At 45.6% G+C, this 17,267-nt stretch overlaps 1 protein-coding gene across 3 annotated transcripts in view; it reads right to left on the reverse strand.

Annotated features, from left to right (window-relative positions):
* The window catches only part of LOC114603026 (uncharacterized), a 33,978-nt gene that overhangs the window by 16,309 nt on the left and 402 nt on the right, over positions 1–17,267 (reverse strand). For 2 of the 3 annotated variants that reach the window (XM_077932446.1, XM_077932445.1), the window contains exon 2: positions 15,311–15,436. In XM_077932446.1, the coding sequence (XP_077788572.1) occupies positions 15,311–15,436 (126 nt within the window). Of the gene's footprint in view, positions 1–18; positions 1,390–6,258; positions 6,385–15,310; positions 15,437–17,114; positions 17,247–17,267 lie in introns of those variants that run through there. The other variant, XM_077932447.1, reaches the window with a different exon arrangement.

Here is a 17,267-nt window from a genome sequence, read left to right on the forward strand (position 1 = left end):
GATGGGAAGTGAGTTTGCTGCTCGTATTGAAGCTGCTTCCACATTCCAAACATTTATAGGGTTTCTCCCCTGTATGAATTCTGTGATGGGTTGTGAGACTGGTGCTCCGGGTGAATCTCTTTCCACATTCCAAGCACTGATATGGCTTCTCCCCTGTATGAATTCTTTGATGGACACTTAGCTGGTAGCTGTGACTGAAGCTATTTCCACATTCAAAGCACTGATACGGTTTCTCCCCTGTATGAATTCTTTGATGGGAAGTGAAACTGTCCTTTCGACTGAAGCTCTTTCCACATTCCAAGCACTGATAGGGTTTCTCTGCTGTATGAATTATTCTATGGGAAGTGAGATTGCTGCTCTTAATGAAGCTCTTTCCACATTCCAAACATTTATAGGGTTTCTCCCCTGTATGAATTCTCTGATGGTCAGTAAGCTGCCTTCTGAGAATAAATCTGTTTCCACATTCCAAGCACTGATATGGTTTCTCCCCAGTATGAATTCTCTGATGGGAAGTGAAACTCTCTCTTCGACTGAAGGTCTTGTCACATTCTTGGCACTGATAGGGTTTCTCTGTTGTATGAATTATTTGATGGGACATAAGATGGCCTTTTTGAACGAAGCTCTTTCCACACTCCCAGCACTGATAAGGTTTCTCCCCTGTATGACTTCTCTGATGGACAGTGAAACTCTCCTTTGTTCTGAAGCTCTTGTCACATTCTTGGCAGTGATAGGGTTTCTCCCCTGTATGAATTCTTTGGTGGGAAGTGAAACTGTCCTTTTTTCTGAAGCTCTGCCCACAATCTTGGCACTGATAAGGTTTTTCCATTGTATGAATTCTCTGATGGACAGTGACCTTGTATCTCTGACGGAACCTCTTTCCACATTCCACGCACTGATAGGGTTTCTCCCCTGTATGAATTCTTTGATGAGTCCTGAGCTGGGAGCTCTGAGTGAATGTCTTTCCACATTCCAAGCACTGATATGGCTTCTCCCCTGTATGAATATTTTGATGGACACTTAGTTGGTGGCTGTGACTGAAGCTCTTTCCACACTCCAAGCACTGATAGGGTTTCTCTCCTGTATGAATTCTTTGATGGGAAGTGAGATTGCTGCTCTTATTGAAGCTCTTTCCACATTCCAAACATTTATAGGGTTTCTCCCCTGTATGAATAAGTTGATGAACAGTAAGCTGGCCTCGGTGACGAAAGCTCTTTCCACATTCCAAGCACTGATGGGGTTTCTTCTCAAGGGGATTTATTTGATGGGAAGTGGAATGGGAGCTCTGACTGAAGCCCTCTCCACAGTCTGAATCCTGATATGGCTCCTCCACTGTGTGGATTTCGTTGTGGTCTCCCTCGTTCTTCATCTCCAATTCATCACCACCTGCAACTAATTGGCAAACAGATTAGAGCCTCAGGAATAATAATAATAATACAGTGGTGCCTCGCAAGACGAAAATAATCCGTTCCGCGATTCTCTTCGTCTAGCGGTTTTTTCGTCTTGCGAAGCAACCCTATTAGCGCCTTAGCGGATTAGCGCTATTAGCGGTTTAGCGGCTATTAAAGGCTTAGCGGCTTAGAAAAAGGGGGGAAAGCGCGGGGGGGGAAATTGCAAGACTTGCAAGACGTTTTTGTCTTGCGAAGCAAGCCCAGCCCATAGGGAAAATCGTCTTGCGAAGCAACTCAAAAACGGAAAACCCTTTCGTCTAGTGGGTTTTCCGTCTTGCGAGGCATTCGTCTTGCGGGGCACCACTGTAATAATAATAATAATAATAATAATAATAATAATAATAATAATAATTTATTTATACCCCAGCCACTCTGGGTGGCTTCCAACAAAGATTAAAAATACATTAAAATGTGATACATTAGAAAATTTCCCTAAACAGTGCTGCCTTCAGATGTCTTCTAAATGTCACATAGTTGTTTATCTCCTTGACATTTGATGGGAGGGTGTTCCACAGGGCGGGCTTATCACAGCGAAGGAACCACCAGCAGGCCCTGGGCACTGGACTTCAGTATCCGGGCAGAACGATGGGGGTGGAGACACTCCTTCAGGTAAACTGGGCTTAGGTCATTTAAGGCTTTCAAGGTCAGCACCAGCACTTTGAGTTGTACTCGGAAACATACTGGGAGCCAATGTAGGCCTTTCAGGACCGGTGTTATGTGGTCTCAGCGGCCGCCCCCAGTCACCAGTCTGGCTGCTGCATTCTGGATTAATTGCAGTTTCTGGGTCACCTTCAAAGGTTGCCCCATGGAGAACGCATAGCAGTAGTCCAAGCGGGAGATAACCAGAGCATGCACCACTCTGGCAAGACAGTCTGCGGTCAGGGAGGGTCTCATCCTGTGTACCAGATGGAGCTGGTAGACAGCTAGCGTGGACACAGAATTGACCTTGACCTCCATGGACAGCTGTAAGTCCAAAATGACTCCCAGGTGGCGCACCTGGTCCTTCAGGGGCACAGTTACCCCATTCAGGACCAGGGAGTCCTCCACACCTGCCCGCCCCCTGTCCCCCAAGAATAGTACTTCTGTCTTGTCAGGATTCAACCTCAATCTATTAGTCACCATCCATCCTCCAACTGCCTCCAGACACTCACACAGGACCTTCACCGCCTTCACTGGTTCTGATTTAAAAGAGAGGTAGAAATGGGTGCCATCTGCATACTGATGGAAACCCAGCCCAAACCCCCTGATGATCTCTCCCAGCGGCTTCATATAGATATTAAAAAGCATGGGGGAGAGGACAGAACCCTGAGGGACCCCACATGTGAGAGCTCAGGGGTCTGAACACTCATCAACCCCCCCCCCCCTTTCTGGACACAGCCTAGGAGGAAGGAGTAGAACTACTGTATGCCAGTGCCCCCAGCCGCTCAACACGGTCCAGAAGGATGCTAAGGTCGATGGTGTCAAAGGCCACTGTGAGATCCAGCAGAACTAGGAAACAGCTCTCACCTTTGTCCCTAGCCCGCCGGAGATCATCAATCAGCACACCCAAGGCAGTCCCAGTCCCATGATGAGGCCTGAATCCCGAATGGAAGGGATCAAAATGGTCCGCATCCTCCAGGCATGCCTGGAGTTGTTCAGCAACCACTCGCTCAATCACCTTGCCCAAGAATGGAAGATTTGAGACTGGGCGATAGTTTGCGATATTGGGCGGATCTAAAGATTTTTTTTAAGAAGCGGTTTAATGATCGCCTCTTTCAGTGGGTCTGGGAAGGCTCCCTCACAGAGGGAAGCATTTACCACCCACAGAGCCCATCGCCCAGCCCTTCCCGGCTTGCTTTTATCAGCCAGAATGGACAAGGATCAAGAAGACAGGTGGTTGGTTTCACTCGTCCAAGCAGCCTGTCCACATCCTCAGAGGTAACTGATTGAAATTGATTCCATGCAATTCGACCCGACAGGACTCTAGCACTCTCCCGCCTTGGCCCTGCTCCCACAATGGTGTCTACCTCCTTCCAAATCTGAGCGACTTTATTTGCAAAAAACTTTGCAAAATCATTGCAGGAGATCTTGGGGTCTTTACAAGGCTCTGATGGTAAAGGTGGTTCTGTTAAATTGCAAACCACCTGAAAGAGTTTCCTGCTGCTATTTTCTGCAGATGCAATAGAGGCGGTGAAGAAAGTCTTCCTCGCCATAACTATCACCACTTGATAGGCTTGACATTGAGCTCTAACCCGTGTCCGGTCCAATTCAGAATGGATTTTCTGCCACCGGCGCTCTAGCCGTCTCAGATATCGTTTCCTCACCCTCAGCTCTGGAGAAAACCACAGGGCCGTCCGGGCTCCATGCAATCGGAGAGGGCACTTCGGAGCCAGACAGTGATAGCCCTAGTTAACTCCACATTCCAGTGGGCCACCAGGGAATCAGCTGAAGGCCATCAACATGGGAAACCATTTGGATCCATTAAGTGGCGGGGGCGGACCATCTGAATCGGTCCCACCTCCCTGCAGAGGTGAATGGTCGCAGAGATGTCCAGTTGCACCAGGAAGTGATCTGACCATGGCACTTCAGTTGTTTCACTTTTAGCTAGTGTCAGATCACCCACGTCACTAGAGGTGAACACCAGGTCTAAGGCATGTCTGTGGCTATGGGTTGGACCAAACTCATTCAGGGACAACCCCATGGAGGCCATGCTTTTCACGACGTCCCAAGCAGCCCCTTGTAAGGTCGTGTCGGCGTGGATGTTAAAATCCCCCAGGACAACCAAGCTAGATGTCTCCAGGAGAACATCCACCACGACCTGAAGCAGCTCGGGCAGGGAATCCTTGGTGCAGCGGGGAGGTTGGTACACCAAAAGGAATCCTGTACTGCCCCTACCGCCCAACTTCCAGAACATGCACTCAGAGAACTGGGTCTTCCCAATAGGACACCTGGTGCAAACTAATGACTTCCTAAAAATCACTGCAACCCCCCCTCCCCGCCCACATGACCTGGGTTGCTGTGCAAAAGAGAAACCTGGTGGACAAGCAGCAGCAAGGACAGGCCCATCTGCTTCATCCAACCAAGTCTCTGTTACACATGCCAGGTCAAGTCCCCCATCCACGATCAAGTCATGGATGGCAGTGGTCTTATGAATCATTGACCTGGCATTGCACAGCAGCACCTTCAGGTCATGTGGGTTTCCCTTGTTGATTCCAGAATCCACCCAGTCAAGACCAGACCTGGAGGCAGGGATAATCTTCAAACAATAACTAAGCCTGCTTCCTCGGTAATGACATGGTCTGGTCTTAGCGTAACTCCTCCTCCTGCACCCCCCCCTCCCCGTGGAACTTGCCCCAGCCATTCTGTTGGATGGGGCCCACTCCCAGGCAGCCCTGATCCCGCCCCTTAAAAACAAAACACAAACTATACAACAACCAATAAACAAAACAAAACAAAACAAAACAACGTTATACCTAAATGAATCCCCAACCAGATATCCTTTTAGAAGACATCTGAAGGCAGCCTTGTTTAGGGAAGCTTTTAATGTTTGATGGACTACTGTATTTTCAAATTTGTTGGAAGCTGCCCAGAGCAGCTGGGGAAACCCAGCCAGATGGGCGAGGTATAAAGTATATGTTGTTGTTGTTGTTGTTGTTATCCATTCCACCCCCCAACAGAGCAAGGGGGGGGAGAAGAGGAAAAATAACATGCCACTGACTGCTTAAGGACATTTTAAAGCACATTAGATTAGACACTTGGAACAGGGAAGCAATAGCAGAAGAACTCCACCCTTCCCCAAGAATTTCTTCCAGTGAGTCCAGCCCCACCCTCTGGGCACTGCAGCAGGAGTCCTTTTGTAGCTGAGAATGTGCAGGCCTGGCCCCCGTCCCCCAGGCCAGTTGGGAAAGGCCTTGGAAGGGAGCAGGCCCTGCAGTCCTCACCACAGCCGATGGTCCCAAATTAGGGAGCAGCGCTAATTAATGCTTGTGACAGGGAAAGAACTGAAGGGAGCTAGATGTGAGGTCTTCCTCCAGGGTTCACTGCCGGGGGTTCGAAAAGCCTGGTTATTTTCTGGGACGGATTTTGTTTGGCCCAATCATGGGATCTGTGCCATCTCCAATGTCACTCGTCTCTTTAGTCAGCCAAGGACAGAAAGAAAAACAGAAACAAAACATCTGACAGAAGCCACTTCAACTTCCTGAATCACTTTGAAGATACATTTGAGAAGGCCTGGGCAGTTTAGAGGAGCCTGGAAAAAATATGGATGGGGGGGGGGGGCGTTTATCTGCCCTGGAGTAACTTCATCTGAGCAATTTCCCCCCTGCTCTGCACCTTGCACCTCTGGCGGCCCTGCCCCTATGAGGGGATGAGGGGCTGCTGATGGATGGAGTCTGAGAGGGAAGGAGAGTGGTCAGCGCTCCTCCTCCTCCTGTGCATCTGGCCAGATGCTTCCCAGCCCTGCTAGAGCCATGGCTGCTTTCCTGAGGCCCTTCCTCTGCTTCTGCCCCCATGAAGGGGCCCTGATGGGAGGCTGTGGGTCCTGCACACAGGCCAGCCCTTCAAGAGCAAAAGGGGGCCATCTTGGAGGGGGGTAGGCAAGATGATGATAATGATAATTTTATTATTTATGCTTTGAAAAGGCAGGACCGGAGGAAGAATATTCACAGGGAAAGCAGTCAACAGTCTTCCATCTAAGGCTGGCTGTGAGAGTGTTAACATCCCAGGTGCTGTGGGTGGCGCTGTTGAGCTCCATCGAAAAATCAGAGGTTCCTCCCATAGACAGATGTCTTGAATTACAAAGCAGATAGGATGATCCCAGAGGGAGCCTTACCAAGAGAGGCCACAATCCCACGATTCTCCTCCATGACTTCCTTATGGATCCTCTCTGGTCAGGATCCAGCAACGCCCACTCCTCGTCTGTGAAATGGACAGCTACATCTTCAAAGCACACTGGACCCTAAAAGAAAAAGGTTGTCCTCTTAGACCAAATAAAGGTTAACAGTTACACTTTGTTGGCTTCTGCCTCTTAATTGATGTCCTGTTTTAATGGGAATCTTTTTCTGCGCATTTTATGGATGCATATTTTGTAACTGAAGTAACTGAAAATTGAAACTAATTTTATCGCTTGAACCGTGGTTAAAAGGATTGATACAAATAGAAATTGTTTCCCTCTAGAGGGAGCCTTTGAAACTGTTACAAGAGTTGAGCTGGGGGAATCTCCAGCTACAAGATAAAAAACCGTGAGAACCAGGGATTGACCTTGGATCGGCAAGAATGTCGACAGAAGAAGCCTTAGTGATAGCATTATGCAAGATAAGTGATTCATTGGAACAGCTCCACAAGAAGACCGATGTGATGACTATCAAAATTGATAACTGGGGACAAAAAGTGACTAATTTGGGACAAAAAGTGAACATCTATACAGAAACTATTCAGGAATCGATACAGGAATCTACTTTGACATGGCAAATTGTGGAAAAGGCGAGGGAGAAAGTTGTTGTTGTTGAACCTAAAGTAATACAAGTGGAGAGGGAGAGAGCCCCAGCCTTACAGAGGCAATTTGATGAAGATAAGTTGTTGCCTTCTATGACTGAATTTAGAGAAAGTCAGATTTTGAGGATTGGAGCCCCGCTTGGACTGGAGAAGGAAAGTTGGATAGATCCAACTTTCTTTTTTTTTTTTAAATATATATTTATTAAAGTTTTTCACATAAAACATATATTATATAAACACAAATCAACATTGTCCATTTAGCATCTTTCAATTGTTACATAAGACTCCCCCACACCTCCCACATACACTTGCATCATTATTAAATTAGTTTCAAACAAATTATTATTTTACTCATAATCTTAATTTAGTTAGTATATAATTCATCCTTAAATCTAATTTAGTGATAGACAGTTATTTTCGGCTCTGGCATCCGATTCAGCACTCAACCAAATTACAATATTTTTGTAAATAAGTCTTAAATTTCTTCCAATCTTCTTCCATCCTTTCTTCTCCCTGGTCTCGAATTCTGCCGGTCATTTCGGCTAACTGCATGTAGTCTATCAGCTGCATCTGCCATTCTTCCACAGTGGGTAGCTTCTGCGTTTTCCAATTCTTGGCGATCAATATTCTTGCTGCTGTTGTTGCATACATAAAGAATGTTCTGTCCTTTTTTAACACACCCTGGCCTACAATACCCAAGAGAAAGGCCTCTGGTTTTTTGGTAAAGGTGTATTTAAACACCTTTTTTAATTCATTATATATTGTCTCCCAGAAGGCCTTCACTCTAGGGCATGTCCACCAGAGGTGGAAAAATGTTCCTTCATTTTCCTTACATTTCCAACATTTACTATCAGACGAATGGTATATTTTGGCTAATTTAACAGGAGTCATGTACCATCTATACATCATTTTCATCACATTTTCCTTCAATGCATTACATGCAGTGAAGTTCAACCCAGAGGTCCACAACCTTTCCCAATCTTCAAACATAATATTATGCCCAATGTCTTGAGCCCATTTTATCATTGTTGATTTTACCATTTCGTCTTGTGTGTTCCATTTCAGCAGCAAGTTATACATTTTTGAAAGTACTTTAGTCTTAGGTTCTAACAGTTCAGTTTCTAACTTTGACTTTTCCACTTGGAATCCTAACTTTTTGTCATTTTTAAACAATTCTTTAATCTGAGCATAGTGTAACCAGTCTCGCACTTTGTCTCTCATCTTTTCTAAACTCTGCAATTTCCAGTTGTCTCCATCCTTTTCTAGTATTTCCCAATATTTTGGCCAGTTGGCCTCCATATTGGCTCTTTTTCGAGCCTTGGCCTCCAGGGGTGACAGCCACCTCGGAGTTTTGTTCTCCAGTAAGTCTTTGTATTTTATCCAGACATTAAAAACTGATTTTCTAACAATATGGTTCTTAAAGGCCTTATTTATCTTAGCTTTGTCATACCATAAATACGCATGCCATCCAAATGCATTGTTAAAACCTTCCAGATCCAAGACATCCGTATCTTCAAGAAGTAGCCAATCTTTTAGCCAGCAGAAAGCTGCAGCTTCATAGTACAACTTTAAGTCTGGCAGGGCAAAGCCCCCTCTTTCTTTTGCATCTGTTAATATTTTAAATTTAATTCTGGGCTTTTTGCCCTGCCAGACGAATTTAGATATGTCTTTCTGCCACCTCCGGAAGCACTCTGTCTTATCTACAATCTGTAATGTCTGAAACAAAAATAACATTTTTGGTAATACATTCATCTTGATGGCAGCTATTCGGCCTAACAAAGAAAGTCTTAATCTTGACCAACTATCCAAGTCTCTCTTAATTTCTGACCAGCATTTTTCATAATTGTCTTTGAATAGACTCAGATTTTTTGCTGTTATATTTACCCCTAGGTATTTGACTTTTTTAACCACATTTAAATCTGTCTCTTTCTGAAACCGTTCCAACTCAGTATCTGTCAAGTTCTTCCCCAACACCTTAGTTTTTTGTTTATTTAGCTTAAATCCGGCCACTCGACCAAAGTTTTGTATCAGTTGTAATACATTTTTCGTACTAGATTCCGGCTCCTGTAATGTCAGAACTAGGTCATCTGCAAAAGCTTTAAGTTTATATTGTTTCGCTCCGACCTGGATCCCCTCCACCAACCGGTCCCCCCTAATCATATTCAGTAGCACTTCCAGAACCGAAATGAACAGTAATGGGGAAATCGGGCAGCCCTGTCGTGTGCCTTTTTCAATTTTGAACTCTTCAGTAACCACATTGTTAACTATCAGTTTGGCCTTTTGTTCTGAATATATTGCATCAATCCCATTCTCAAACCCCCGTCCCACTCCCATTTCTTTTAGGTTCCCCTTCATAAATCTCCAGGATATGTTGTCAAAGGCCTTCTCCGCGTCTATGAAAATTAAGACTGCTTTAGTGTTTATGTTTGTTTGTAAAAGTTCCAATATGTCTATAATGTTCCTTGTATTAGCAAACATGTGTCTGCCCGGGAGAAAGCCTGCCTGGTCTTTATGGATTATCTCACTTAGAACTTTCTTAAATCTTCGTGCCAGTACATCTGCAAATATTTTGTAATCCACATTTAGAAGGGAGATGGGACGGTAGTTCTTAAGTTGTGTCTTCTCAGTTTCCGACTTTGGAATCAATGTGATAAATGCTTCTTTCCACGATTCAGGCGCCTTCTTCCCCTCCATTATTTCGTTACTGACCTCCAACAGTGGCTGTATCAAGTAGTCCTTCAATATCTTGTAGTAGTTAGAGGTCAGTCCATCTGGTCCTGGTGATTTGCCCTGTTTCAAACTCTGGATGGCCTGCTCGATCTCTTGTCGTGTTATTTTGCCATTCAAAATTGTTCTGTTTTCTTCTGACAGCTTTGCTAGTCCATTTCTCTTCAAAAATTGTGTAATCTCTGTTTCATCTTGTGGCCCTTGAGTGTATAACTTTTTAAAATATCTCTGGAAACACTTTCTAATCTCTCCCGGATTCTGGATGTTCCTTCCTTCAACCTCTAAGTTCGTTACTGTATTTAATCTTTGTCTTCTTTTCAACTGCCAGGCTAGCAGTTTCCCACATTTATTAGCCGATTCAAAAGTTTTTTGTTTCATTGTTTTAATCTTCCATTCTATTTCCTGATTTATCAATTTAGAATATTGTGTCTGATGAAGTTTGATTTCTCTCAGGATCGGTTGGGACTTCGGGTTAGATCTTAACTTCTTCTCCAACTCTTTGATGCTTTCCAAAATTTTATCTTTCTTTTCATTTTGCAGTCTTTTCTTTAAGGAATTCTGTTGAATCAGGAACCCTCTCATCACAGCTTTGCTTGCGTCCCAGATAGTTCTTTTTTCCACCGTAGTATTCAAATTAATCTCAAAATAGTCCTTTAAGGTTTTTTGGGCCTTCTTTACAATTCTTTGATCTCTAAGCAGGCCATCATTCATCTTCCATCTAAAGGAGCCGGTTGGAGTCAGTGTCATATCCATTCTCAAGGCGTTATGGTCGGAGCATGTTTTGGGGCAGATTTCCACCTTCCTCACCTTAGGTGCCAGACTTCTAGTTATCCATATTTGGTCGATTCGTGTCCAGGTCAGTTGGGCTTCAGAAAAGAATGTTCCCTCTCTTCCCAAGGGGTTTCTGACTCTCCAAATGTCAACCCAGTCCATATTGTCGGTCATTTCAAAAAAAGTCTTAGGTAATCTTCCTTCTTTAGTGATGTTTTGATTCAATGACTTATCCATGTTCGTTGATACGACCCCATTCATGTCCCCCATCATGATGACGTTGTTATAATCCAGATAGTCCAGCATGGTCTCGTGCAATTTCTTATAAAAGTCTGATTTGCCTTCATTTGGAGCATAAATTCCTAATATCAAAATTTTTTCTCCTTGATATTGTACTTCTATTGCGAGGATTCTTCCACTTTCATCTTTAAAGAGAAATTTTGGTGAAAGGCTCTCTTTTGCATAGATCACTACACCTCTCTTCTTGACTATGTCCGATGATATAAATTCTTGACCAAGCCTTTTATTTATTAACACCTTTCTATGGAGCCTAATCACATGTGTTTCTTGTAAACATATAATGTCCAATTGTTCCTTTTTTAATATATGAAAGATTTTAGACCTTTTTTCGGGGCTGTTACAGCCATTTATGTTCCAACTCAAAAGCTGCAGAGACATCCTGGGCAAGTCCGGTTATTCTTTCTGGGGTGGTACCTTGTTCTCTGGTCCTTGAGGATCCGGGGGGGCGGGTTCCCCTGGGGGTTCCGGCGCTGGCAATCCAAGTCCTTTATGGAGGTCTTCTCCGTGTGCTCCCAGAAATTTGTCTCTGTCTTCCGCTGTTTTAATTTTGATCTTTCTCCCTCTATAGGTAAAGGATAATCCTTGTGGAAACTCCCACCTGAAGAAGATTGCGTTGCTTCTTAACAATCTTGCCAGTTCTGTGTAGTTAGATCTGAGATCCAGCAACTGTCTAGGGATGTCCTTGTAAATTTCAATTCTCTTGCCCAAAATGTCTAGTGACCTTTCGTAGTGCAGGCCCAAAATCTTGTCCCTTTCCTCCTTTGATCTCAATGTTATCAAGCAGTCTCTGGGCCTCTCTATCCTTTTGACTCTGCCAAGCCTAAAAGCAGATACTATTTTGAAGTCTTTTTCCTCTAGATTCCAAAACTTGGCAATTTCCTTAGTTAGGAATTCAGTAAAATTATCTTCTTCCACCTCTGGAATCGACCGTATCCTCAAGTTGGTCTCCTTACTTCGCAGTTCTGACATCAAAAAATGAATCTGGTGTTCTCCAACTTGTTTGCTAAGTGGTCTTACTTCTTTCTCAAGTTTTTCCACTCTTTGACCAGTATCTTCAGCCAGTTTACGGTTTTCACCTACAGCCTCCTTTAATTCTCCAATAGCCTGAGCATTCTGTGCCACTTGCCCAGTCAACTTGTTCAAACTTTCTGTGTTCTGATCAATTTTAGCTGTATGTAGGTCAGCCTTCTTGTCCAAAACCTCTAACTTCTCCAAGATTTTATCCAAGACAGAGCTACTTGTCCCTGAAGCCATATCTTCCAAGTGCAGCTCCTCTGTCTCACCCTCCCCTGTTTGTAATAGGGAGGCCGCCTCTATGTCTGGAGGCAAAGCGGAAGGCAAGGCCGGCACAGATGATCTACGCTGTGAGGCTGCAGATAAAGTTAAAGTTGTTTGTTTAGTTCTTCCTCTTCTCCTTGCGCCACTCATTCCAGAGTTGTCTGTAATCCAAGGTCAATCCAAGTTGTTCCCATGAGAGAGTGAAGTCCCAGGTGCAGTAGTCAAACAAAGGCCAGGAAAGGGAAAGTAAAACAAAGTCACTGCTGTAAGTCCAAAATCCTCTAGAGGGAGCTTAATACGTCTTCAGGGAAAAGATCAAATCCAAGTTAAACTTGTAAATTTAAGTCCATGTCCACAGCCTCCACAGTGTATTATTTTTAGCAGAGTAAACTTAAAGCAAAACAATGTTTCTACAGTGCCTTGACTGCATCAGTTTCAATGTGTTCAATTCCAGCTCAGAATGTTTCAAAATTGAGTTCAATGTAACCAAAGTTGCAGACTGGTGCTCAGCCAGGCAGCTCCAGCACCAGGGGTTCTTACTTATTTTGTAATCCACTGGTACCACAGAAGAAGAATATCAGTGCACCCCAACTATCCCAAGAAGAATCAATAGCTCAAAGTCTTTCACTCAGAAATCTGCTTTTAAGGGTGCCGGCAATTGGTTAAAGCATAACTTTTTGTCTCCACTCCTCCTGCTCTTTGCTTAAAGTTCAGTATAGTGGGAGGCAGGCTTCCTGCTTATCCTCACTCCGTTTTCAGCCAAATTTCCACTTTTTTAAAAAAGTTTTGAAAGTTTCAGAAAAGTTCTCAAAAGTTTCAAAAAGTTGATAAAAGTTTCAGAAAGTTTTCATCGTCCAAATTTACTCATGGGTTGTAGTTTCCAAAGTTCCGAAAAGTTGCAGGAAGAAAGGACAGCGCTGACCGGGAACAGCAATGCGGCTTCACTCCGCTGTTTGCGGAACGACCCACAGCGCCGCTACCCCCTCCGCGATCCGGAGCCCCTTACGGGGTTCCTTCAACGTTTTGGGGGCTGCTTTTGGCGCCCGCCGGGTCCCGGGACCACAGGCTTCTGCTACCTGTGGTTTGCCTAGTTGGGTCTCCGCTTTGCCGTAGCGGACGACCCTTTCGCAGCGGAGCTCCTTCTCCTCAGTCGGAGAAGGCAGCCATTGCCGGTCGCGCCGCCTCCGGAAGTCGGATAGATCCAACTTTCAGCCCCATGGTTTTCTTTGGAGCTGAGGGCGATGAAACAATCGCTGAGAGGGCTAGAGCGTCGGTGGCAAAAAACTCACTCCGAATCTGACCGGACACAGGTTAGAGCTCAACGTCGAGCCTACCAAGTGGCGATAGCGACGGGGAAGAAGACTTTCTTCACCGCCTCTATTGCATCTGCAGAAAATAGTAGCAGGAGACTCTTTCAGGTGGTTCGCAATTTAACGGAACCACCTTTACCACCGGGGCCTTGTAAAGACCCCAAGATCTCCTGCAACGATTTTGCAAAGTTTTTTGCAGATAAAATCACTCATATTCGGAAGGAGCTAGACACCACCGTGGGAGCAGGGCTGGGGCGGGAGAGTGCTGGAGCTCTGTCTGGTCAAGTTGCATGGAATCAATTTCAATCCGTTACCCCCGAGGATGTGGACAGGCTGCTTGGACGCGTGAAACCAACCACCTGTCTCTTTGATCCTTGCCCATCCTGGCTAATAAAAGCAAGCCGGGAAGGGCTGGGCGATGGGCTCTGCAGGGTGGTGAATGCTTCCCTCTGTGAGGGAACATTCCCAGATCCGCTGAAAGAGGCGGTCATTAAACCGCTTCTTAAAAAAACACCTTTAGACCCGGCCAGTATGGCCAACTATCGCCCAGTCTCAAATCTTCCATTCTTGGGCAAGGTGATTGAGCGAGTGGTTGCTGAACAACTCCAGGCACACCTGGAGGATGCGGACCATTTGGATCCCTTCTAATCGGGGTTCAGGCCTCATCATGGGACTGAAACTGCCTTGGTCGTGCTGGTCGATGATCTCCGGCAAGCTAGGGACAAAGGTGAGAGCTGTTTCCTCGTTCTGCTGGATCTCTCAGCGGCCTTTGATACAATTGACCATAACATCCTTCTGGAGCGTCTAGAGGGGCTGGGAGCTGGGGGCACTGTTATGCAGTGGTTTCGCTCCTTCCTCCTGGGCCGTGTTCAGAAAGTGGTGGTGGGGGATGAGTGTTCAGACCCCTGGGCCCTCACTTGTGGGGTGCCTCAGGATTAGGTCCTCTCCCCCATGCTTTTTAACATCTATATGAAGCTGCTGGGAGAGATCAACAGGGGTTTGGACTGGGTGTCCATCAATATGCAGATGATACCCAGCTCTACCTCTCTTTCAAATCAGAACCAGTGAAGGTGGTGAAGGTCCTGTGTGAGTGCCTGGAGGCAGTTAGAGGATGGATGGCGGCTAATGGATTGAGGTTGAATCCTGACAAGACAGAAGTACTGTTTTTGGGGGACAGGGGGCGGGCTGGTGTGGAGGACTCCCTGGTCCTGAATGGGGTAACTGTGCCCCTGAAGGACCAGGTGCGCAGCCTGGGAGTCATTTTGGACTCACAGCTGTCCATGGAGGCACAGGTCAATTCTGTATCCAGGGCAGCTGTCTACCAACTCCACCTGGTACGCAGGCTGAGACCCTACCTGCCTGCGGACTGTCTCCCCAGAGTGGTGCATGCTCTGGTTTTCTCCCGCTTGGACTACTGCAATGCGCTCTACGTGGGGCTACCTTTGAAGGTGACCCGGAAACCACAATTAATCCAGAATGCGGCAGCTAGACTGGTGACTGGGGGCAGCCACCGAGACCACATAACACCGGTCTTTAAAGACCTACATTGGCTCCCAGTACGTTTCCGAGCACAATTCAAAGTGCTGGTGTTGACCTTTAAAGCCCTAAACAGCCTCAAAGGCCCAGTATACCTGAAGCTCCACCCCCATCGTTCTGCCCGGACGCTGAGGTCCAGCACCGAGGGCCTTCTGGCGGTTCCCTCATTGCGAGAAGCAAAGCTACAGGGAACCAGGCAGAGGGCCTTCTCGGTAGTGGCACCTGCCCTGTGGAACGCACTCCCATCAGATGTCAAAGTGATAAATAACTATCTGACATTCAGAAGACATCTTAAGGCAGCCCTGTTCAGGGAAGTTTTTAACGTGTGATATTTTAGTGTATTTTTGGTTTCTATGGAAGCCGCCCAGAGTGGTTGGGGAAACCCAGCCAGATGGGCGGGGTACAAATTATTATTATTATTATTATTATTATTATTATTATTATCCCCCCATGCAGGGATGTACTGACCTTTGGGACCTGGACTTGGGTCAGGAGGAGATTGGAGTTGTGGGGACCTTCAGATTTGGAGGGATTTTGAAACACGTCCTGAAATATCTTTTGGATTTTAGTTTTAACAACGGAGATTTGGCTGACCTGTCAAGAAGGAATAAAAACATTGCTAAGTCGGAGCTTCCCCGAGACCTACTCTTCAGCATCAAAGGAAGGAAATTAAGAACAAGATCAGCAGAAAACAAAGTAAAGTGCATGTATAAATATGAAGAAGATCTGCAGAAGGGACTTGGAAAAGAGTTAAGAGCCTCGGACAGAAGATCACCAGGTTGATGGACTAGATGGAATTGACGGAAAGGACTGGCAGAATCCGAGACCAGGGAGAAGAGACGGTGGAAGAAGATTGGAAAAAGACTAAAGTTTATTTATAGAAATACTGTAAAATTAACGAGTGTTAGAAAAATGTTGAAATGAAATTATATGGCTTTAGTAGAAATGTTATAAGGAGTTAAGCACAAATAAGTATTATAGTATTAATGGAAAATAAGGTTAAAATAAGTTAAGAAAATTATATGACAGAAAATAGAGAAAGATGGAAAGGAATTGCTGAAACAATTAACAGAAGTGGAATACAAAAAGGGAGGTGAGAGGAGGTCGATAAAACAAGGGAATGAAAGATAGGGCATTGAAATGGTATGATGTATGTTTTTAAATTGTTTTTGCTTTGTTTTGTTTAGTCTAATGTGTTAATGTTGCGTTGTGTATTGTTTATATATTGTATTGTATTTTCTTTCTTTTGCTTCTTCTTCTTTTTTTCTTCTTCTTCTCTTTTTCTTCTTTTTTGTAATGTTTAAAAGTAATAAATATTATTTCTTTTTTAAAAAAGGAAAACACAAAGATCACCAGTGTTGAAGCAATGATTCTTCAACATCAACTTCGTTGGACTGGTCATGTTGTCAGGATGCCTGATGATTTTCTTTCAAAACAACTACTCTATTCTGAACTTAATGAGACACGGGTGGCAATGTGGGTTAAACCACAGAGCCTAGGACTTGCCGATCAGAAGGTCGGTGGTTCGAATCCCCACGACGGGGTGAGCTCCCGTTGCTCGGTCCCTGCTCCTGCCAACCTAGCAGTTCAAAAGCACCTCAAAGTGCAAGTAGATCAATAGGTACCACTCCAGTGGGAAGGTAAACGGCGTTTCCGTGCGCTGCGCTGGTTCGCCAGAAGCGGCTTAGTCATGCTGGCCACATGACCCGGAAGCTGGACGCCGGCTCCCTTGGCCAGTAAAGCGAGATGAGCACCGCAACCCCAGAGTCAGCTAGGACAGGACCTAACAGTCAGGGGTCCCTTTACCTTTTATTCCGAACTTTGAAATGGAAAGCGTAATGCTGGTGGTCAAAATAGGTTCAAAGACTCTCTCAAGGCAAATCTTTAAGAAGTAGTATAAACACCGACAACTGGGAAACACTGGCCTGCGAGCGCCCCAGTTGAGGAACAGCCTTGACCAAAGGCTCGAACTCAGGACGCAAGGGAGAAACGTGCTAGGAGGAAGGCACACTTGGCAAATCCACAACGTGATCGGCTCCAGCCCGGAAACCAATGTCCCCACTGTGGAAGGAGGTGTGGATCCAGAACTGGCCTCCACAGTCACTTACGGACTCACTGTTAAGGCCGTGTTCGTGGAAGACCATCTTACTCGGCTACCAGGGATCGCCCAAGAAGAAGAATTTAATCTCCCCCCCCCCGCCCCCTCCCCGGCAAACCTGGGACTTGCCCCCTTCTCCCCCTGCGCCCTATGGGGAAGAGAGAGGAGACTTACAAGATCCCAAAGGTGCCACCGACGCAGCTCCTGCAAAGGAGACGAAAACCTCCCCCTGGAAGAGAGGAAATCGGGGGGGGGGGGGGATATCCTCGGGAGGACCTCGTCCCCCCCCCTTATTTCCTGTCCTCTCTAGGAATGCAGCTCAGTTCC

The sequence above is a fragment of the Podarcis muralis genome, chromosome 7 (genome assembly GCF_964188315.1).
Source record: "Podarcis muralis chromosome 7, rPodMur119.hap1.1, whole genome shotgun sequence".
In the NCBI taxonomy this organism is placed as follows: domain Eukaryota; kingdom Metazoa; phylum Chordata; class Lepidosauria; order Squamata; family Lacertidae; genus Podarcis; species Podarcis muralis.